This window comes from Rutidosis leptorrhynchoides, chromosome 4 (assembly GCF_046630445.1).
Source record: "Rutidosis leptorrhynchoides isolate AG116_Rl617_1_P2 chromosome 4, CSIRO_AGI_Rlap_v1, whole genome shotgun sequence".
Taxonomy (NCBI): domain Eukaryota; kingdom Viridiplantae; phylum Streptophyta; class Magnoliopsida; order Asterales; family Asteraceae; genus Rutidosis; species Rutidosis leptorrhynchoides.
Genome location: NC_092336.1, coordinates 350,060,324 through 350,084,431, shown reverse-complemented (window position 1 = coordinate 350,084,431; position 24,108 = coordinate 350,060,324). Strand labels below are relative to the sequence as shown.

The 24,108-nt window shown below is 35.8% G+C and overlaps 1 protein-coding gene across 1 annotated transcript; it reads left to right on the top strand.

Annotated features, from left to right (window-relative positions):
- Positions 1–607: 607 nt before the first annotated feature.
- LOC139843751 (uncharacterized) lies at positions 608–23,869 on the top strand. The gene is made up of 12 exons (XM_071833898.1): positions 608–708; positions 1,723–2,128; positions 2,233–2,307; positions 17,168–18,514; positions 18,650–21,519; positions 21,766–21,823; positions 21,901–21,962; positions 22,075–22,183; positions 22,432–22,526; positions 22,598–22,710; positions 22,792–23,104; positions 23,667–23,869. The coding sequence occupies exons 2-6, from the start codon at positions 1,798–1,800 to the stop codon at positions 21,790–21,792; spliced, it is 4,650 nt and encodes a 1,549-aa protein (XP_071689999.1). The 5' UTR covers positions 608–708; positions 1,723–1,797; the 3' UTR covers positions 21,793–21,823; positions 21,901–21,962; positions 22,075–22,183; positions 22,432–22,526; positions 22,598–22,710; positions 22,792–23,104; positions 23,667–23,869.
- The last annotated feature ends 239 nt before the right edge of the window (positions 23,870–24,108 follow it).

Genomic DNA, 24,108 nt, shown 5'->3' with positions numbered 1-24,108 from the left:
CATCAATTTTCTCTTAAACACAACCCTTAGGGTTGTCATTAGAAAATTTCTAATTTTGAAGCGACTTAAAAACGTTAAACTTAACGTTTTTTTTTTTTTTTTTAAACGAGGAAACCTCTGTAAATAAGCACATTGACTCCTTCATAGAAAGTAAAATCTCGAGGCACTTCTAGATCATGGTGGCAAACAAAGAACTCAGGGCCGGCTAAGGCTATGGGCGAAGCGGGCGACGGCCCGGGACATCACGCGGTTAGGGGCATCAATTTGAAATTTTTTATTAATACTCATAGTTTAAACCTCATAAAGATATATGTTTGCGTAACTGTTAAGGGCATTTTATAATCATTTCGCCCGAGCATGCAAAAATTTTGACCAAAGTTTAAGCGGCCTAGAAAGAACACTACAATCAAGATGACGGGTGGTGTTTCAAATGGTACAAGACTAGAACTCCGTTACGTGTCTCTTTCACTCAACTTTTGAAAGCCACGTTTTTACTTTTCTTAGTGACAGCAACTGCTCTACATAATGCATAGGACTTTTTATTGCATGCCACGTTACCTTTAACTTGTTCTTTATAATGTCTAAAAGGAGCAATGTTTTGATCAACCCAAAAAACACAGTACTCAACTTTATATCAATAATACTACCAATCATATACACATAAAATTAAGTAACTTAATAGATCTGCTAATCCAATTTCGCATCCAGGTATCTATTTTTCTTTCCTTCTTGTTTCCAATTTTTTGGTCCGTTATCTTTTTCTGGCGTAATCGACCGGTGTTTTTTTTTTTTTTTTCTTTTTTTGGTGAGGGTTTTGAAAATTGGCGGATAATGTATGTTGTTTATGGATATATGTTGCATTATCTTGATGTTGATGGTCGTTGATTACCCAAACTTGCGAAATTTTTTGCATCTGATTTTCACATCAATTCTTTTGGGGGTTTGTTATTTGGTAGCCATTTTTCTGATATAAATTCTGTTTACATCTTTACCTTTATAATGCTGTTGTTGATTTGTTAATGTTTGTTTTTCATTGATGATGCTTTTCATGCATTGCTGAATCTTTCTGTTTCACTAATGGATTTTTGTGTACTGTATTATTTTGTGAACTGGTGTTGTTGACAGTCAAGTGGTTTAAAGTGTTTCCTGTTATTTGATGTTTGAAAAAGAAGAAAAATTCTTTGGAAGGTTTTTCATTCCATTAATTGTTGATAGTGTTATAAATAGATTTTTGTATTACATTTATATGGAGTAGTATTTTTTATTAGTATTGTTATCTGATTTTCATTACATTTATATGGAGTAGTATTTTTTATTAGTATTGTTATCTGATTTTTAAAGAAGATTTTTTTCCTCAGTTGACTGCTTGCTACATCTCACTTTTTTTTTAATGATATGTTTATTGTTTTGTCGTTGTTGAATGATATATGGTTATGGTTATTGCTTCTTTTTTTAGAGTTATAGAATTATATATAGAATACAGTTGATATATTTTTGCATAATGTTTTCTTTTTTGAATATTTAGTTGATTCTGTTACCCTGGATAACGACAGTTGCTCTTATTTGTAGTTGAAATTTAAGTTCATTTAATGGTTTATTTTATTTGTAGTTAAATATGTAACGATCAGCTTACTGTAACTGTTGTTATTTAGTGTTTTTAAAGTATGTTTGAAGTTATGAGTACAGGTTGTTATTACTCCGTTTGTATTTTCTTTTTCTCAGGTTTGATTTAAAGCTTCATTTGTACCCGAAATCTGCTTTTCGAGCTCTAATTTTTAACTAGTGTTAAGTAGTAGGATGTCGACTAGGAATAGGCAAAGAAAACGTAAAAGGAATGGGGATGCATCTGCTCAGCCAACTGCCAATCCCGGTTTCGATTTTACGACTCCTAAATTGACGCCAAGGCAAATCGCTTGCAGATATAAGTTACAACGGAGGAATAGATTAGGTAGTTCCTCTGTTTCTCAAGTTAGTTTGTGTTCGTCTAATTCATGCGTTCCGAGTGGGGGTTTGAATATTAAACCAGAGAGTGTATATGTTGTGGGTGCTTCATCTACAAGCAATCTTTTGTGCCAGAGTTCCTATAGTCAACAATTAATGGACACTGTTGCTAATACTGTTAATACTGGTACTGTTTATGTACTTTTTTTTTGTTTAGCTTTTGTTGGGTTATCTTTGTTCGAGTTAAGATACATACACATTGAATCTAATTTTCATTACAACTTTTGTCAGGTAAGCGTTTGGTTTCAAATATTGTAGATGTTGTTGCCTCAACCAGTTTGGCTACGAAATTAGCTATTTCTGAAGGTAAAATATTTTGTCTCTGTTTGTTTGACTGATATTAATAGGAAGTTGGTAGATTTTTTTTTTACTTTGGATAAAGAGGAAGTTGGTAGACTTATGGTTAGTATTAAGAGGGACTTATGGTTAGTATTAAGAGGAAGTTAATTGACTTATGGTTGGTAGTATTTTTTTTTATTTTTTATTTTTTTTTATTTTTATTTTTTTTTGGTAACCGAGGAACCACTACTACGAATAGGCACATTGGCCTCCACGCAGCGCGTAAACTTTGGGGCAGCAGGCAACCCAGGTATCACCTGTGCCAGGAAAAGCACCCGCTTGTCAGGGGCCACTATTAAGTTCGTCTGCCTATGGCAGGATTCGAACTCGTGACCTCCGGCTTCACAGGGAGCCCTGGTTAGTAGTATAGTTTGAATTCCTTAAAAGACATTCTTTACATGTTATAGGTAAGTTAGCTTACTACTTGAACTCATGTTGAGTGCAGTTTGTAAGTTTTTAGTTTGACAAAAATATTGTACTAAATTGCTAGGATAGTCAAAAAAGAAATTTTTTGATGTGCATAGTCCTTGTGATTTACACACACTGCACGGATAGTCCAATCATTAATGTCGTTAAATTTTTCTGTCAAAACAAAGCCACGTGCAAAGCATGTGAGGATATTTTCGGTATTTTATATCTTCTATCGTCTTCCCAAGTTTGCAACTTGTTCTAACCAAATCCATAAAATCAAACAATGAACCCTAAAAATCCAAACTTTATTAACGCCAAATTCACAAAATCAAAATCAAAATTATAACCAAAATCCAAAAATAAACAACAAACGGTATTATCACCAAAATTCAAAAATGAACAACAATCAATATTACCATCACAATCGACTATCATAGATTCAAAATCAATGTAACTACACTACCAAATTGTATGAAAATAAACAATCATTTTTTATACTTCCTAATGAAAGCCCTATATACTCCAAAAACCCCACCAACAAGTATGAAATATATAAAGGTAGTTTCCCATGATAACCAAAATCAAATCGTTGATATCGTAGTTGAATTGTCAGATATCGATAGTCATCAGATACTGAGTAGAAACAATAGAAATCGAATAGAATAATTGGAAATCGCTATCGAGTATTATTCATAGTTCGTTGCAAAATCGTACTAAATCATCGATGTCGTTGCAAAATCAACGATGTTTTGGGAGTCTCGATCAACAGAGTTGCAGATATGTTGTTTCATCATCTAGTGGTGGTCGATTGCTTATACCATCAAGATATTGTCCTGCAAATTATTACTCAAAAACAATCAAAGTAGGGTAAACGTAAATTGTTTTTATTTAAATGGTTATATTTGTGTGATTTAGTTTGAGATTTTGATTTGATTTTAGGAGGAATATTCAAATGAATCCAACTTTTAAATTGAGATTCAAGAGACCAATCAGGTGCGACATGTGGCGCGACAATCACGTGTGATTGGAAAAAAAAATTCGAAACTTATTTTTTTTTGAAATTTTTTTTTTCGATCACATGTGGTTGGATTTGACATGCTGTAAATCACATGTGATTCTGTATGCCAACCACATGTGATTGTAAAACTCAATGACATGTGATTTTGCATGCCAAATCCAATCACATATGATTGAAAAAAAAAATTTGAAAAAAAAAAGAAGAAAATTTTGATTTTTTTTTTCAATTACATGTGATTGTCGCGCCACATGTCGCAGTCTGATTGGTCCATTGGATTTCAGGGAAATTGTTGGATTCACATGATTACAACTCATGATTACAACTCATGATTGTAGGTTTTGGAAATCAGAGATAAAAATTAGGGTTTATGAATTTTTTGAGAATAAATGAAGATGAATTTGTGAAGAAGACAACGTAAAATGACTTTTCTACCCATCCCGTGCAACGCACATGACCCGACTTAACGAAAAAGTTTTAGCGGTTTTGGACTATCCGTGAAATGCGTGCAAACCACATGGACTATCTAGAGCAAAAAATTTCCTTTTTGACTATATCAGATATTTGGTACGAACCACAGGGATTGTCCGTGTAATTTCATCTTTCATTTTGTTTTAAGAAATACACCTTCACATAGTTTATAATAGGGATATGAGGTAAGATATATACGGATATGAGGTAAGATATATGCCCAAACAAAATGGGTATACACTCATGGAAATTTAAATCAAAGAATAAGATAAGAAATGTTCACATAACAAACTTTGAGTTGGGTTAATCTGTTGTCGAACAACCAAATGCAATTCGTGGTCATCTTACACATTTGCAAAACCGTACTAATTAAGGAGCTCCAATATCAAAATTCTAGAGCAACTATGAACTATGGAAATTTAAATCAAAGAATAAGATAAGAAATGTTCACTTAGCAAACTTTGAGTTGGGTTAATCTGCTGTCGAACAACCAAATGCAATTCGTGGTCATCTTACACATTTGCAAAACCGTACTAATTAAGGAGCTCCAATATCAAAATTCTAGAGCAACTATGAACCTTTAGTTCAACTAAAAAAATAATATTTTCAGATGAAATTAAAGTAACAAGAGAAATTAACCTTTAGTTCAACTAAAAAAATAATATTTTCAGATGAAATTAAAGTAACAAGAGAAATTATCAAGTGGTTGACCTAGTGGTATCGAATGAAAATGAACCCTTCCAATTAAGAAGTTGTGAGTTCAAGTTCATGGGTGGACATATTTGTATGTACTTATGTAAATTCGTGTTGGGTGTGTGAATTTGTCTTTCAAAAAAAAGTAACAAGAGAAATTACAAAGGAGAAGGATACGATAACATAAGAGTAGTTGATCATCTTTTAGTACTTATCCACGACGTCGCTTTCAAGTTACAAAGCAGGAGTGAAGTAGCTTGGATGTCGCGATCGCGAGAATGGTGTATACAGGAACTCGCGAGTGGGAAAAAGGAGTTCGTGACTGGAGAATATGCTCGACACATATCTCGTGATCACGAATTATATCAGTAAAATCTCTCTTGGTCCGTGGATTAAAGTAATCAAATCTTGATTATATATAACCATGTTAAATTGTCGTGTTTTTATTTTCTTTGTTATTGTCTTCGTTTGTCTTTGTTGGAAGAGTGATTTTCTAGAAATCATATTGTTGGGCCCTAAATCCTAACATTTGTTCCTTTACTATAGAAATGGGAACCTATAAGAAAGTTAGGTTAATATTTTATGTAAGTTACTATAGATGGTAGCAAGGTTGTAAAATTCGCTACTGGGGGATTAATCAGTCAGGATTTTGAAAGGAGTAATTGGCAATTTGGGGATTAATTGGATTGTCATTTAAATAATAAATTTTGAAAGTATATATAGAACAACAACAACAACAATACTCCATTCCACACATGGAGGTATGAGGGAGGTAAGATGTAGACAATCCTTCCTCTACCCTAGAATAGATAATGAGTCGTTTCTTCATCCCGTGTAGAGAAAGATTTCTCCACACTGGTTGAGAAAGTCATCTCTCTCCCTACTCTAGGGCAAAGATTTATTTCGGGTGGACCTCCGGCCTAAAAAAAAATCGATACATACCTAAGTGTGCTATATTGAGCTCAAGGGAATGAAATAAATGCTACACTAAAGGAATGGACACATATAGAGATACATAAACGTACAAACATAAACATCGATACGTACCCGAGTGTGCTATACTTAGCTCAATGGAAGGCGATAAATGCTACACTAAAGGAATAGACACATAACATGCATAAACGTACAAACATAAACAAAAACATAAACGTACAAACATAAACAAAAATATATACATACAATCGCATATCTACATACATAAGCATACATATACATACTATCGCATACCAACATGCATACATAAATATATATACATATATAGACATATAGATACATACATACCAACATGGACATACATATATACATACATACATAAGCATACATATACATACTATCACATACCAACATGCATACATAAACATATATACATATATAGACATACATACCAACATGGACATACATATATACATACATACAAACATAAACATACATACATACCTAGATATACGTACTTGCAAAACATACATACACACATACAAACATCAACCTACATACATACAAAAACATACAACCATAAACAGACATGCATACATACATACACGTACATACAAGCATACATACACATACATACCTACATATATAAACATACACCTAGCGATACATACATATATACGCATGCCTACATATACATACACACGTACGTACACACACTTAAAAATCGTATAGAAACATATAAAAAAGGTCAAAACGTAACAAAATGCACAATCTAACCCGTAGGGCCCCTTACTCATTTACTCTAATACTACTTCTCTACAAATCCCTATCAGAAGTCATGTCATCCTTCAAATAAAGATCCCTCATGTCGATCTTAATTCTATCCTCCCACCTATGCCTAGATTTGCCTCTTCTCTTAACACCATCAACCGTAAGAGCCTCAACTCTCCTCACAGTTGCCATAGGAAGTCGCCTCATCACGTGGCCAAACCATCTAAGTCGACCTTCTCTCATCGTGTTGACGATGCTTCCGACTTCTAAGTACTGTCTAAAAACTCCATTCGGAATCATATCCAACATGGTTTTACCACATGACCACCTTAGCATCCTCATTTCAGCCACCTCCATTCTTCTCTCTTGTGCCTTCGTCATTGGCCAACACTCTGATCCGTATAACATAGATGGTCTAATTGCCACCCTGGGGAATTTTCCCTTCCCTTTAAGAGATACCTTCTTGTCACATATGACCCCTGTTGCTGCTCTCCACTTTAACCATCCCACTTTTATACGGTGGATCACATCATTATCAATCCTCCCCGACTTGTGGAGCACCGATCCGAGGTTTCTAAAAGAGTGTTGCGGGCGTAGAACCTGGCTTCCGATGTGGATAATATCTTCATCACTGTGATCGTCTTCATTCTTGTTGATATCACACCTAAGATATTTGGTTTTCTGTCTGTTTATCCGCAATCCATTTCATTCTAATGCTTCCCCCCAAAGCTCTAGTCTTCTATTTAGCTATTCCTTTGATTTTGAAACGAGTACAATATTGTCAGCAAAAATCAAGCACCATGGTATGCTATCCTGAACCCCTCGAGATAGCTCATCAAGGATCAGCGCAAAAAGGTATGGGCTAAAGGTTGATCCTTGGTGCAAACCTATTTCTATGGGGAAATCTGTGTTTCTGATAAATTCCCATTAAAAGTATATTCTAGAAGAACGAAGAAGATTATAGCTGCTCATTTAGAGTTCAATTATATTTTTGGAAGTTGGCTTAATCCACTGGGTCAAATCAATCAATGATATTATTCAATAAATTAATTAATGATTTTCCAGGAAATCAGGAGTGATTACTGCCCTTTATTCCAGAAAATTATTAGAATAAATAGTAGGCTAGTCTTTGCATTTTCAGCATTGAAGTTGTTATTGATTTTCTGTTCACTATAACTGGAGAGCTTGCCCCTCTCGAATCGGGCCACTATCCCTTTGTTCTATAAAATACTAACCTACTTTTATCTTTGTCAATTTTGTTTCTATCATTTGGTTCCATTGTCGGGAAACGAAGATGGTGCAGACTCGGTATAGCAGAAGCAAAATTAGAATCCATTGAGACAATGAAGGAAGATATAGCAGAGCTGAAAGCAGGAGAACAATCTCTTGGAAGAAGTAATGACGAAGAAGGAAGTTCATAGAGGGGTCGACAACACGGTAGACCTTATAACAAAATTGATTTTCTAACTTTTAGTGGTGGAGATCCTTTCGGGTGGCTGCTTAAACTGAAAAATATTGCAGGTATTATCACATACCTGATGAGGAGAAGGTCGAAATTGCATCCATGCACCTTGAGGGTGATGCCTTAGACCTTTATTCTTGGCTCTCCAGTGACCAACACATTAGTTTTTGGGAGGAGTTGGATCAATCACTCACCAAAAATTTTTGAACCCAAGAATTTCAAAATCCGGATGAATTCCTTTGTAGCATCAAGCAAACAGGAACGGATCAAGAATACCGATATGAGTTTGCTAAGAGGTCATCTCAGATCTCAAATTGGCCTGATCATTGTCTCTTGGGGGTATTCTTGAATGGTCTTAAAGATGAACCGAAGTTCGATGTCGGAATTCATAAACCTAGAACGATGTATAATGCCATGAGCTTGGCTTTGGAGTTTGAATCTAAATTATCCTTGCACACACCAGGAAAAAGTACCCTTTGGAGCTCGAAAACACCTTTATCAAACTCCAAACAAACAGTCTTCACTCAGACCCCGACATCAGCCCAGCCAAAAGTCACCCCTCGGATATACGATGCAGAAAAAGCGAACCGGTTTTTGAAAGGAGAATGTTTCAGATGCGGTGACAAATACGGCCCAGGTCACCGATGTAAAACCGGCACCCTTGGAGTGATTGAAGAAGAGGAGGACATGCAAGATTCGTCACCCCTCGGATATACGATGCAGAAAAAGCGAACCGGTTTTTGAAAGGAGAATGTTTCAGATGCGGTGACAAATACGGCCCAGGTCACCGATGTAAAACCGGCACCCTTGGAGTGATTGAAGAAGAGGAGGACATGCAAGATTCGACCAAGACAGATTCGTCAAATTCTGATGGCGCATAAGAGGAAACTGCTGAAATTAGTTTGCATGCTATTTTAGGGAAACCACACCCTACTACAATGAAGGTCCACGCTATGTTTCATTTTAACGAAGTTTTAATTCTAATTGATGGGGTTTCTACACATAATTTTATCTCTGATGTCTCGGTAAATGAACTTAAGATAGCATCACAACCGGTATCACCATTTGGTGTTAAAATCGGTAACATGGATGTGATTCGATGCAACCATATTTGCAAAAAGCTGTCTATATTAGTGAATGATCTCAATATTACTCAAGATTTCCACCTTTTCACTCTTGGTGGAGCTAATTTAGTCTTCGGAATTCAACGGTTCGTCACCTTGAATACGGTTCAAGCTAACTAATTGGAAGGAGATGTTTATGATCTTTTCAATAGACGAGAAGCAGTATAAATTACAAGGTGTGTCATCCGGACCTCAAAAATCATCTAGTTTTCAACACCTTGTCATTGACCACGAAATCACACCCCACATACCAACCCTACTACAACCTATTGTTAACATAACAGTGTTTTTGAAGAACCTCAACACTTAACCCCGATTAGATCACAAACCCATTCAATCCCTCTATCTCCCAACTCCACCCCACCTAACATACGACCTTATCGTTACCCCCATTCCCAAAAAACTGAAATCGAAAAGCAAGTAGAACAATTATTGACTGTAGCCGGTTTTATACCACTAAGCATTAGTCCCTTCTCAATTCCCGTGTTACTCGTGAGAAAAAAGGACAAGTCATGGACAGTGTGTCGATTACCAGGCCCTTCACAAGATAACTTTAGCCGATAAATATCCTATTCCTAATGTTGATGAGTTACTTGATGAATTGTATGGTGCCACGATTTTTTCAAAATTCGATTTGCGATTAAGTTATTGCTAGATCAGAATGGCAGACCACGATGTGGAAAAAACAGCTTTTCGTACTCATTTGGGTCAAGGTCATGCCTTTCTGCTTGACGAATGCTCCCTCCACACTCCAGGCTATAATGAATGATCTATTTCGTCTTTACGTACGTCATTTTATACTCGTATTTTTTGACGATATTTTAATTTACAGCTCCAGCATGGAACAAGAACAGGCCCTAAAATTACTTCATGACAATCACTTTTTTGCGAAGTTATCAAAGTGTTGTTTTATCCAAGAACAAGTTGTGTCCTTGGTCAATTGATCAATGTGAAGGGAGTTAGTGTAGAGGAAGAGAAAATAACAGCAGTTAAGTCATGAGCAATACCGTCAACGATAAAGGAAGTGAGAGGATTCCCAGTTAACCATGGTAATTACAAGCGTTTTGTGCGTAATTACAGTCTCATAGCCCGACTCCTCACCGCATTGACGAAGAAAGATGGGTTTAGTTGGTCAGAAACAACCCTTAAAGCCTTTAATGATCTGAAAAAACGTTATGCTCTCTACACGTGTTTTAAGGTTACCCGACTTCTCGAAACCCTTTGTTATTAAGTGTGATGCTTCGTCGGATGGTGCGGGTGCAATTTTATCACAGGAAGACCATCATGTGGCTTTTTTCAGCAAAGGGTTTTCCCCGTCCAACTGGTTCAAATCGGCTTATGATAGATTTGTTGGCGTTAATCATGGATGTGCAAAAATGGAGTCATTATTTGCTGGGTCTTTTCATTCGCACAGACCATTATACCCTGAAGTTTTTACTTGAGTAACGCATTACAACTGCAAATCAACAACGGTTTCTACTTAAGCGCATGCCTTATGACTTTTCGGTTGTTCATAAGGCTGGAAAAGAACAACGAGGTGCTTATGCTTTGTCTCGTCGACCTCATTCAGGGATATTATTGACACTCATGGTCCCTTACTGTATCGAGATGTCTGATATTAAAACAAAGTTAAAATCCGACCCATTTACAAGCACTTTAATCAAAAAATTGCAAGAGGAACCATTAGCAGCTACTAATTTTTCTCTTATAGATTAGATGTGTTGTTCTATTATGGACGTCTAGTAATACCTAAGGAGTCTTCTATAAGACTTGAGCTGTTACAAGAAGCCCACGATACCCCAATCGGTGGGCATAGGGGTTTCTTAAAAACATACAAAAGACTTTCTTCTCGATATTATTGGCCAAAGATGAAGCAAGATGTCAAACTCTTTGTCCAGCAATGCGTAATATGTCGACAACTGAAATATCAAACTTTGTCACCAGCGGGTCAACTTCAGCCCTTACTGATCCCTAATCAAATCTGGGAGGATATTTCTATGGATTTTATCGTGGGTTTACCCCCATCAAGTCGTTTTGACACTATCTTAGTCGTGGTGGATCGTTTAAGCAAATATGCCCATTTTCTCGGTTTGTCTCATCCCTTCACAGCTAAGGGAGTAGCATCAGTATTCTGCAAAGATATAATAAGACTTCATGGATTTCCTTGCTCGATTGTTTCTGATCGAGATGTTGTTTTCCTCAGCAACTTTTGCCAAGAATTGTTCAGGTTGAGCCAAACTAAACTGAAACTAAACACGAGGTACTACCCTCAAAGTGATGAGCAAACTGAAGTTCTAAATCGTTGCTTGGAGGCTTACTTGCGTTGTTTTACGAGTGAACAACCAACAAATGTAGTACTTCCTTACCATGGGCAGAATATCCTTATAATACCGGGTACCACACATCCACGGGTACCACTCCATTTTCTATTGTTTATGGCAAGGAATCGCCTTCATTGGTGCTATATGTGGCAGGGGAGACTAAAAATGCAGAGCTAGAACAACAATTAATTGATCGGGATGATATGATGAAACTCCTTCGTCTAAACCTCAAGAAAGCTAAGATCGAATGAGAAATCAGGCAAACTTGAAGTGAAGCCAAGAGAACTTGTAGCGACCCGACAAAATCGTCATTTGACGGTGCCGTCTACTTAGGCCCCATTGCGTGGTCATAAGTCTTTAAGACAACGTTTGACCAAAAATATGTCGCATTCATTTCAATTATAAAGATGTTTCAAAGTTTACAAAGTAGTTCAACGTCTAAACATGTTACAACGTTTTAAGTACAATTGAAACCTATGCGACACAAATTAAGTTAAGTCAAAAGACGCTCCACGTATGCATGTATACTCGACATCCAAGCAAGTATCAAAAATAATGTGCGGAAGCATGTATCACCTAGCGTTCAAGGACCTGAGAAAACATATAGAAAACTATCAACGAAAAACGTTGGTGAAATCATAGGTGTAATAGTAACGTTGTTTTTGAACCACAAGATTTAATATAGTTGATTATCCAAATCGTTTGTATTCCAAAAGTATGTTCGCGAGCACCCAATTATCAAGACTTAACTGTTTTGTACCCTGTTACGTAGTGTTAGAACATACACTATACTCGAAAATATATTTCATCCGCTAACGGTAGCGAACCGTCCGAATGAGGGCTCGTCAAGCCCAATGTGATCACATAACATAAGTTCACGTTTACACCCTGCAAGTGTAACTAATGATAATTGAATTGAGGCTTTTTGTTCTAACTCGCTGTGGAATGTTTGTTTTCGTACTTGTGTTCAAAGCATAAAAGTATGATACGTATATGTTTCTCATCCCATAGTTTAAAAGTAAAAGTTGTTGAAAAGGTGGGACTATGATCTCACCTTGGTTACACGGATAGTAAAATGTACTTCACAAAGTAACGTGTGCAAGCACGAATGCTAGTCTGTCTTGACCTAAACAATTAGGTTGTATCAATATCGGTAACCACGGTCGGTCAAAGTGTTCAATTAGTCCTATGGCTCGTTATGACTCGATTATTTTAGCATGTGAGTCAAATTGTCAAGTTTCATGCAAGATACAAAGATAAAAGCACGTTGGAACGATTGCATAAGTATTTGGTTAAGTTTGGATAAAGGTCAACTTTGGTCAAGTCAAAGTCAACAAAAAAGTCAACACGTTCGGGTCGGGTCCCGAACTATTTTTCCGATGTTTTTAATCATGTATAAGCATGTTAGAACAAGTTACATGTGAATCGGAGGTGCGTAGCATAGTTAGAATTAAATGGTAAACGGCCAACCAAATCAAATCAGAACCTGGTAGTTCATCTGGACGGCGTCCAGATTGGCTGGACGGCGTCCAGATGTGAAGGCCTGGACGGCGTCCAAGATTTTGGACGGCGTCTAAATCAGTGCACAGGTCCTGCTTGCTGAAATTACACAAGTGCACGAACCAAACTTCAAACAATCACAATTTATGATCCGCAAACAATCAAAACATGTATCTTATATCATCGGAAAGGTATTTTGACAAGGAAAACAACTAAACACATTTCATCAATCAATTTAACATTTACTACAACCAAAAACGCATTAAATGCTCACCATTTATTACATTCAAGTCCATTAAATGCGTTTCATGATTCGGGCAACCAATTTACATGTGTGATATGCCGTTTCGAAGGTAATTAAACACACATTGCAACTAAACACTTATCAACAACATTTCATAGCATTTAAGGCATCAAAGTTCATAATCAAGCCTATCAAACCCTAACCCAAATCACCAAAACAATAATCATGTTAATGAAGTTTCCTTAATCAACCTACACATCAAAATGAAGCTAGTGATGCTAGTAACACATTTAATACATGAACTTTTAACATTTAACAACATTTAAGCAACTAAATCACAAAATCAAACACACCAACTTTCAAGTTCTTGCTAGTTACTTAAAATAACAAAATCGAGCATACAAATCATATATTCATGTTAGACTTGAGCCATAGACACTAATTAACACTTTTATAAGTAAAATTATCAAGAACACAAAATCTAGTATTTTTAGAAAGTTACCCAAACTTGATGAAATCGGTATGGAATTGAAGAGGAAGATGCAAGGATTCCAAATATGTAATTTGTTTTGATGTTTGATTGCTAACTTGAAAATTGATGATGAATCTTTGAATTGGTGTTTGAGAGAAAAGTTGAAGTATTGAAAGAGAGAAGGAGGTGAATGAATGGATGAGAGTTCATGGTTGACTAGTTGACCTAGTCAAGAGTTTAGTATCTTGGCAAGTTTAGTCCCTCGACTTTAAAAGCGGGTGCGTGAATTACCTAAACGAGATATTTTAAAACGCGTTTTAACGGAAGATGTTATAATCAAATAACGGACTTTAAATAAATAAACAGAAAGTAAACGGAAAAAGGCGGGATGTTACAGAACTCACATTTCAGATTGGTGATTATGTTTTTCTGAAAATTCAGCCTTATCGTCAAAAAAGTCTCGCCAAACGTCGATACAGAAGCTTTCCCCAAGATTTTTTGGTCCAAATCGTGTTAAAAAAAAGTAGTTGGGTGAGTTTCTTATGAATTGGAATTACCACCTGAAGCTAAGATCCATCATGTCTTCCATGTATCAATGCTTAAACCTGCTTATGGCTCCTTTCCAGTGACCTGCTGTTCCATTATCCATTACCAAAGACTGGGAAGTCGACTTGCAACCAAGCTCTATTATCATTCATCGTTAGATTCATGAAGCCGGACAGTTTGTCCTTGAACTTCCTTGAACTGATGGTTTCATGGCGTGATCAATCGACTTATGATCTAATGGTTGAACAATTCCCAGACTTCCGCCTTGAGGACAAGGCGTTTTACAGGGAGGGAAGTAATGATAAAGTCCCATTAAAAGTATATTCCAGAAGAAGCGGACAAGGCGTTTTACAGGGAGGGAAGTAATGATAAAGTCCCATTAAAAGTATATTCCAGAAGAAAGAAGAAGATTACAGCTGCTAATTTGGAGTTCAATTTTATTTCTGGAAGTTGGCTTATTCCACTCGGTCAAATCAATCAATGATATTATTCAATAAATTAATTAATGATTCTCCAGGAAATCAGGAGTGGTTATTGCCCTTGATTCCAGAAAATTATTCGAATAAATAGTAGGCTAGTCTTGCATTTTCAGCATTGTAGTTGTTACTGATTTAACGTTCACTATAATTGGAGACCTTGCCGCTCTCGAATCGGGCCACTATCCGTTTGTTCTAATAAAATACTAGCCTACTACCGTCTTTGTCAATTTTGTTTCTATAAGTATCCCACCGTGTCTGTACACAAGTCTTGGATTCACCGTACATATCTATAATAACACTTATATATCTACTCTCGGGGTACCTTTATCATTTATTGTCTTCCAAATTAGCTCTCGAGGGACGCTATCATAATCTTTTTCTAAGAAATTCAAGTGTAGGTTCTTTTGTTTTTCCCTATACTTCTTCATAAGGCTCCTAATAATATGGATTGCTTCCATCGAAGATCCCCCGGCATGACACCGAATTGATTCTCTGACACCTTCAACATAATTGTCTAAAATCGCTTAAAATCGTTCATTTTGATCAAGAACTCTAAAATTTTAGTTTAAATTCAATATAAATATCGACCAATTTTGACTTTGATGGACATTGATCAACAAATCCTATTTTGACCCATTAACTGGCATTGATCGATTAATTAAATGGTTTTAGAAAATCAGAACGAACCGTTCTCGATAACGAGTAATCGAAGATTAATTGGGGAGTAATTGAGTTTTTTACAACAGTGATTGGTAGTAACAAACTATTTAGTAATGATTTAAAATGGTAATTAATTATTAATTAATTAATTATTATTAACCTTTCTTCTAAAACTCAAATGTACGAATAGTATGCTTTCTAATATTTTAACGTTGGCACAAAATTTCCATTTATTAAACATCAAACACAAAACTTTTATTCACTAACATAACTTAAATTTACCACAAACTTCTCAACGAATAGTATGCTTTCTAATATTTTCACGTTGGCACAAAATTTCCATTTATTAAACATCAAACACAAAACTTTTATTCACTAACATAACTTAAATTTATCACAAACTTCTCACTTACTACAAATCAACCACATAACCTAAATTTAACATAAACTTTTCACTTATTTACAGATCACCCACAAAACTTTTCACACTTTTTAACAATTTTTCCATTTTTTACAAATCAATCACAAAACTTTCACTTACTACAAGTCAATCACATAGCTTAAATTAACACACAAAATTTCACTTTTTACAAATCAAACTTTTCACTTATTACAAAACCACATAACTTTTCAATTTATTATTGTTTAACTTTTTCTTAACCATTCTTTTAAAACTCAAAATTACAAGTAGTGTTAGTTTTCAACCATTCAAATTTACATCAACAATTTCATTTTCTATTAATTAACCACAACTTTTCACAAAAATTTTATATTTACAATAAATCAACTATAAAATTTTTCACTTACTAAAAATGAACCACATAACTTAAATTAACACAAAACTTTTCACTTTTTTTTACAAATCTACCACAATACTTTTCACATTTTTTACAAATCAACCACAAAACTTTTCACTTATCACAAGTCAACCACATAATTTTTCACTTCATTATTTTTAACTTCTTCACATATGACAAAGCAACCACATAACTTTTTACTTTTTAATAACTATTTATTATAGTGTTTTGATGTACGTCTCACTTTATGAATGGGGCATTTGGGTTCTTCACTTAACAAAACATAAACTAAAAAATAATTGGTCAATAGTTACTTTCTCACTTATTATAAATCAACCACATAACTTTTTACTTATTTCAAATCAACCACATAACTTTTTACTATTACAAATTAACTATAATTATTATGGTTATTATTAATATTAATTAATAATGTAATTGTTATTATATTGTCGTTTAACTTTTTTTTTTTTTTTTTGTAAACTTTGCGTTTTTGTACCCATTTAAATTTATGCCTTTTACTACTATTTTCCCCCCTCTTTATTCTCAATCAAATTTAGCTAACAATCCTCGACGCAAGTGTTAGGGGGCAGGGGGTGCGGCCGCCCTCAGTGGATTTTTTTTTCAGTGTAAAAATTTTGGGGTTTTCGACTTTGCCCCCGTGATTTTTTTTTTTTTTTTTTGCCCCCAAACCTTCAAATTTTGCCCCAAATTCTCCAACTTTTGCCCCAAAATGTTCAAATTTTGCCCCAAAATCTCCAAATTTTGTCCAAAAAAATTGCTACGGTTTAAATTTTTTTTTTTTTTGCCCCCGGTGAAAAAAATCCTAGTTTCGCCACTGGACGCAACGCAAGGGCAGTCCAACTCGTTTTATCTAATAGTGAAACTCATTTGATAATTTTATGTTTATGTTTATGTTTCCGCGCAGGTGTTACGAGTTTCTACAGAGATTTGGGAGATTGTAACTGCGTTTGCAGTTATTGCCTTGCCACGTTTTGGTACGATGAGCGGCTGAAAACAGATAGGAAGCTCCGTTACAGCAAGTGTTGTAAAGATGGACGTGTTAGTTTACCACGTGATAAAGAACCCCCCACGTTATTTAAGGAATTATTGTCGTCTAAGCATTTCATGGAAAACATTCGAGCGTACAACCAGATGTTCAGTATGACATCTTATGGTGCACGTGTTGACGAATCAATTAACAAGAATAGGGGGCCGTATGTCTTTAAGATATCGGGACAAGTATATCACTGGGTGGGGTCTTTATATCCGCCGGAAGGTTGTCCACCCAGGTTTCTTCAATTATATATATATGATACTCATAACGAATTAGACAACAGAATGGCTCATTTTGGTGGACGAGACAGTAGTGCCTTGTGTAGTGAGGTTGTCTCCCGAATGATACGCACACTAGATGAACATAATAAATTAATCCAGCTGTTCAGAACAGTGAGAGATAAATGTGTGGCTTCCGATATACCACCTTTTGAAATTAGATTATACAATGTAATTGGAAACAAACAGTACGAGCTGCCAGTATCCGACTCTCTAGGAGCCATAGTTCATGATGATAGTCAGAAAAATGGAGGAGATTACGATTTGATTATCAGATCAAGAGATGGAACACCACAAAGGGTTAACAGATTGCATCCCCTGTATATGTCACTACAATTTCCACTATTGTTTTTACATGGTCAACACGGTTTTCATCTTGGTATAAAACTACGTGCAACTAGAGGCTGTCAATGTGGGAAACCAAGGAGAATGACAATGAATATGTACTACAACTATCAATTGAGAGATAGATTTGGTTTGTACAATTCGTTGACTAGATCTGGTAGACTTTTCCAACAATATATAGTAACCGCATATTGTAGTATTGAACAAGATAGAATGGAATATATAAGGATAAATCAACATGATATAAGAAATGAATATTTATCTGGACTTTACGATGCTATAAATAGGGGAGACTATACTGGCTCAGATGTTGGTACGCGCACGATTTTGCCAGCTTCATTTACAGGGAGCCCCAGATATATGTATAGTCATTATCTGGATGCTTTAGCAATTTGCCGTACTCATGGTAACCCCCAATTTTTCATAACTTTCACGTGCAACGTAAAATGGCCAGAAATTAGAAGATACCTCCTGGATTATCCTCATGTAAATCCATCAGATCGTGCTGACATAATAGCACGTGTTTTCCAATTAAAAGTCAAACAATTTATCACTTTCTTAAAGGAGGAAAAACCTTTCGGTCATGTTGCGGCAGGTACGTAAACAACCATTATGTACTCCCAAACTTACTATTTCTTAATCTCTCTCTATGCTACTAATTGTACTTCGTATCTTCTTGATAATAAATATGTAATTCCGTTTCCTAAATTCTTTTGTTTGCAATCTACAGAATTGTACACAATAGAATTCCAAAAATGCGGATTGCCTCATTGTCATACCCTTTTATGGGTTCGTTCTCCAAGCGGTGGTTTTACGGTTGACGACGTTGATACATACATTTCGGCAGAATTACCGGATCCCATATTTGACCCAATTGGTTACAAAGTTGTGTCCGAATTAATGATGCACGGTCCTTGCGGTCCCCTTAAACAGGACGCACCATGTATGCAATCACACACATGTTTAAAAAGATTTCCAAAACCATACAACGACAACACTTTTTTTGATAAAGACGGTTACATTCATTATCGAAGAAGAAATAGTGGTGTCCATATACTCAAAGGAGATGATGAGCTCGATAACACTTATGTTGTGCCTTATAACCGCCTTCTCTGTCTAACATTTCATGCGCATATCAACGTCGAATATTGCGGTTGGAAGATGTTAATTAAATATTTATTCAAATACATATCGAAGGGCACCGACCGTATCACAATGCATATTTCGAGACCACTGGGTGAATCTTCTGAAGTTGCTAGCCAATCAGCTACAAAGGTTGATGAAATTCAAAATTTCATAAACGGAAGATTCATATGTGCTCACGAGGCAAGCTGGAGGATTTTCGGGTTTCCTATACACCATAGAGAGCCTGCAGTGCAAATTCTAGCAGTACACTTAGATGGCCAACAACTATTAAATTTCCATGCACAACAACCGTTACATTCTATTGTTAACGATATAGAAAAGAAAAAGACGACGTTAACAGAATGGCTTACCTTCAACCGTAACTGTTCTGACGGACATCACCTTACTTATCTTGAATTCCCGTCTGAATTTGTCTGGAATGTAACTGCAAAAGGTTGGGCGAGGCGTCGTAAGCTGAATAAGCCTGCAATCGGAAGGCTTTCGTATATGCATCCAGCTGTCGGCGAAGTTTTCTACCTGAGAATGCTGCTTTGTCATCAAAAAGGATGCCAAACATTTGACGACATAAGAACGGTAGACGGCATAATTCATCTAACATACAGATCAGCGTGCGAAACACTTGGATTATTAGGTGACGACAAAGAATGGACTACTACTTTGGAAGAAGCAAGTGTGTCAGCGAGTAGTAGCCAACTACGATCTCTTTTCGCACACATTCTCTTATTCTGCGAAGTGGTTAACCCAATGAAACTATGGAGTGAAAATTGGAAAATTATGGCAGATGATATTCCGTACATGAATACGCCTGGGCTTGAGCAACACGTTTTATACGAAGTTGAATTCATTCTTAATCAATCTTCCAGATCGATAACTGATTTCGGGTTCCCACCGTTGTCTGAAAATTTGTCGTGTGATTTACGAAATAGATTGATAATGGAGGAAAAGAATTACGATAGAGATGTGATGGCGACAGATTATGAAATGCTAATATCACAACTGAACACGAAACAAAAGATAATACATGACTTGGTTGTAAATGCATTAGCAAATAACAACCAGGAGCTACTTTTCGTCTACGGACACGGTGGTACCGGTAAAACGTTCGTTTGGAAAACAATCATCTCATACATGAGGGCTAAAGGCAACATAGTTCTAGCGGTAGCATCGTCCGGAATTGCGTCGTTACTCCTACCATCGGGAAGTACAGCTCATTCGCGTTTCAAGCTGCCTATTAATCTGACCGATGAATCAATGTGTAATATTAGAAAAAATACACAATTGGCGTCTTTGCTTAAAGAAACACATCTTATCATTTGGGACGAAGCACCGATGAATAATCGGCAATGTTTTGAAACACTTGACAGAACGCTTAAAGATATCTTGGACAACAATTCTTCTTTATTTGGCGGTAAATCTGTAATATTAGGTGGTGACTTCAGGCAGACTCTACCGGTCAAGAAAAAGGGTTCCAAATTAGATATCATCGACGCTTCAATTATCAGCTCTTATTTATGGGAGCACTTTAAAGTGATAACCCTGACCGAGAACCTGAGGTTAATGCAAAAGAATTTACCCGAGGAAGAGAAAAAAGAGGTCGAAAGTTTCTCTTCATGGCTGCTTAAAATCGGAAATGGAACGATAGGTGTACCCGACAACGAAGATCCTATAAACTCCGCATGGATAACCATTCCTGAAAAATATTGCATACCAGATGACGAAAATGGTCTCGAAAATCTCATCCGTTTCATCTATGATGATCAACTTCTTGAATACCCGACAGCAGTTGAACTTCAAAGAAAGGTTATTGTTTGTCCAAAGAATGACGCAACTGATATGATAAACGAGCTCATTTTAAATAAGATTCACCGCAAAAATAAAGTTTATATTAGCTCTGACAGTGCGAAACCTTACGTTAACGACGGCGGTGAGTCGGAATTGTTATACCCTATAGAATACCTAAACACGTTAAACTTTCCGGGTTTACCTCCTCATAAACTAGAGTTGAAAGTTGGTGTGCCGGCAATTTTACTAAGAAATATCAATTTAGCTGGCGGATTATGCAACGGAACTAGAATGATCATCACTCAATTATTCACTAAATCTGTTGAAGCGGAAATTATAACGGGGACCCGGGTGGGACAAAAAGTTTACATACCTAGAATGTGTTTGATTCACAAAGATACAAATCTCCCATTTATATTCAAAAGGAAACAGCTACCGCTCAAGGTTTCGTACGCAATGACCATAAACAAAAGTCAAGGTCAATCGTTGAATAAAATAGGTATTTATCTACCTAAGCCCGTATTTGGCCACGGTCAGCTGTATGCAGCTTTATCAAGAGCAACAACGCCCAATGGCTTGAAGATCTTAATGAAAAAACACGAAGAACATGAAGCAAATGTAACGAAAAACATTGTGTACAAGGATTTTTTGGAAAAAACTACTTTCACACAGGTATTGCTACTTCTATCGTACGTATAAGGATTTTTTGGAAAAAACTACTTTCACACAGGTATTGCTACTTCTATCGTACGTATACTTTCAGTTAAAAGTGGCACATGATACTAAATTCTAATTGTGCAATCATGCTATTCAAAGTAGACATATTAATCATACTTATAGACTGTGCCATCGTAATATTCAAAATAGGCTAATTTATCATACTTATATACTGATTATTCATTTTTATAATTACTGCAGGATGGAGCAACCAATATTAATTGCTGATTTGAAACCAACTGATGTGAATTCGCAACAGGTATCTACTATCTATTATAAAATTTTAAAAAATAAAAAATAATATGTTCTGAATGTTACTAATACTTTTTTAAACAGATTATATTGGGTGCATACAAAGCGTGAGACGAATAAGACCTGCAGGCCAATCGAACATACAGGTAATTAGTATTGTAAATTTAAAGTAAGTGCTATAACTAATCACTTTAATCTCAACAGTATTTACATATAATCAATACTAACAACCAATATTTTTAAATCAACAATAAACAGCAACAACACCATGCCCTTGACTTTGTGGAACGAACACGCAACAGATTTTAATGTTACAGAGTACGAGTCCCTCCCGAAACCTGTTCATGCTGGGCGAAAAAATACGAAGGTAAAAACAATTTACTTATATATATATATATATATATATATATATATATATACCTATTGTTTTTCCTATTGTTAAACTGTAATGCTGCCCTTGTGCTGAATTGAATCAAGAAATGATAAATAGGCATATATAGGACTATTTATGTTACAGCTTATTGCTATAACGTAAATTATAACAACTATCCTCAGATCAATTGCTATATGGAAACTACATCAGATGCTTGATAATAACTTTCTCTAGATGTGCAGCTATTGTTTCAGAACGGCAGGCAATCGTTCACAAATCAATGAAAGCGTACTTGAAAGCAGTGTTACGCTAACCCTGGAAAAGGCTACAGAACTAGGTAAGAAAAACGCACCACTTATTTTTATTTACGAATGTAATACTAAATTACTGTACTAAGTCAATTTGCAGACCTGACAGGAACCAAAAATACACCCCCACACCAACACTCACTCCTGATGTACAAAGCCAGCATGTAGAAAAACCAGAAACAACTACAAAACGTACCCTTTTTGTTCAACCAGGTTGCAGTTTATTCATTCAGCTTTCAACAGCCTTTTTGTTAACTATACTTATACATGTTGTAACGTCCACAGTTTTACCAGGTTGCTTTACTGCACGCCACGCGAGCTCTTGGCGCGCGGCCCAACCTGTCTGAAGTTTTAGGCAGTTTCTGACAACTTCTGAATTCGAGGGACCGATTGCATGTGTAAATAAATTTGAAGTCGGGTTTAAGCTTTAGAAAACACCTGGAACCCTCATTTTTCTTCCAGAACTATTCTAAACTTATACCCAATTGAAAAGAGGCAAACCCTAGTGTGAAAGAAAGATCAATTGAAGGAAGAAGGTGGTGATTCCAACTTGATTTGGTGTTCTTCCTTGTTGTTTCAGCTATTAGAGTTCACTTAAGTGCTTGAGGTAAACCCTAATCCGGGTTCTATGTTTAATTCTTGAATTTAAGTTAGGTTTGGGTTTATTGAGATTAATAAACCCCTTTACGTACTGAATTGGGGTTTAGTTAGTCGTGTGCAACCCTTTGTATGTGGGTTTAGGGTTGGGTATTGAGTTGTGGTCATGTAATCAACCAATTGGTGTTCTTTTGTTATTGATTATGTGTCTTGTTGATTGAGTGTGTCAAGCGATCAAGTGTTGATCAAACCTGATTGTTGACTTTAATTGGTTAAATTAGGGTTTTGAGTTAAATAGGTAAAAAGTACATGAATCACATGTGCTTAATGTGCAAGTGATATGTTTCAACATACTCACTACTAATTATGGATCAACTTTAGGAAGTCAATTGGGGTGTCAAGTGCAATTGGGTCAAGTTGCACTTGTGTGGTGTGGTGATTATGGATCAACTTTAGGAAGTCAGGGGTGTCAAGTGCAATTGGGTCAAGTTGCACTTGTGTGTGAGTAGTGTGATTAGTGTGATGTGTTTACTTGTTGTGAATGTTAGCTTATTGGAAACCATTTCTTATAGGCTAATTGTTGGTGTTGGAACCGGCGAATAAGTTCATTTGGCGATTACTTGTGCTATATCGAGGTGAGTACGATAATTGTATGTATGTGTGCCAAGGTTGTAAAACTCGCGAATTGGGGAGAACTCGGCAAGAGATTTTTGAGGAGTTATCGGCGACTCGAGGAGAACTCAGATATATTTTGTTGACTTTTTAGTTTTTTAATATGGGTATATATATATATATATATATATATATATATATATATATATATATATATATATATATATATATATATATATATATATATATATATATATATATATATAATGTTGTAATATATTTCCCGAAAGTGTATATATGTTGGTTCTATGCTTGATTCAATACTTTGTATGAGACTTACATAAATAGTACTAGCAATTTTAAACATCAAATAGTAAGTAAATGATACAAATAACAGCAAGT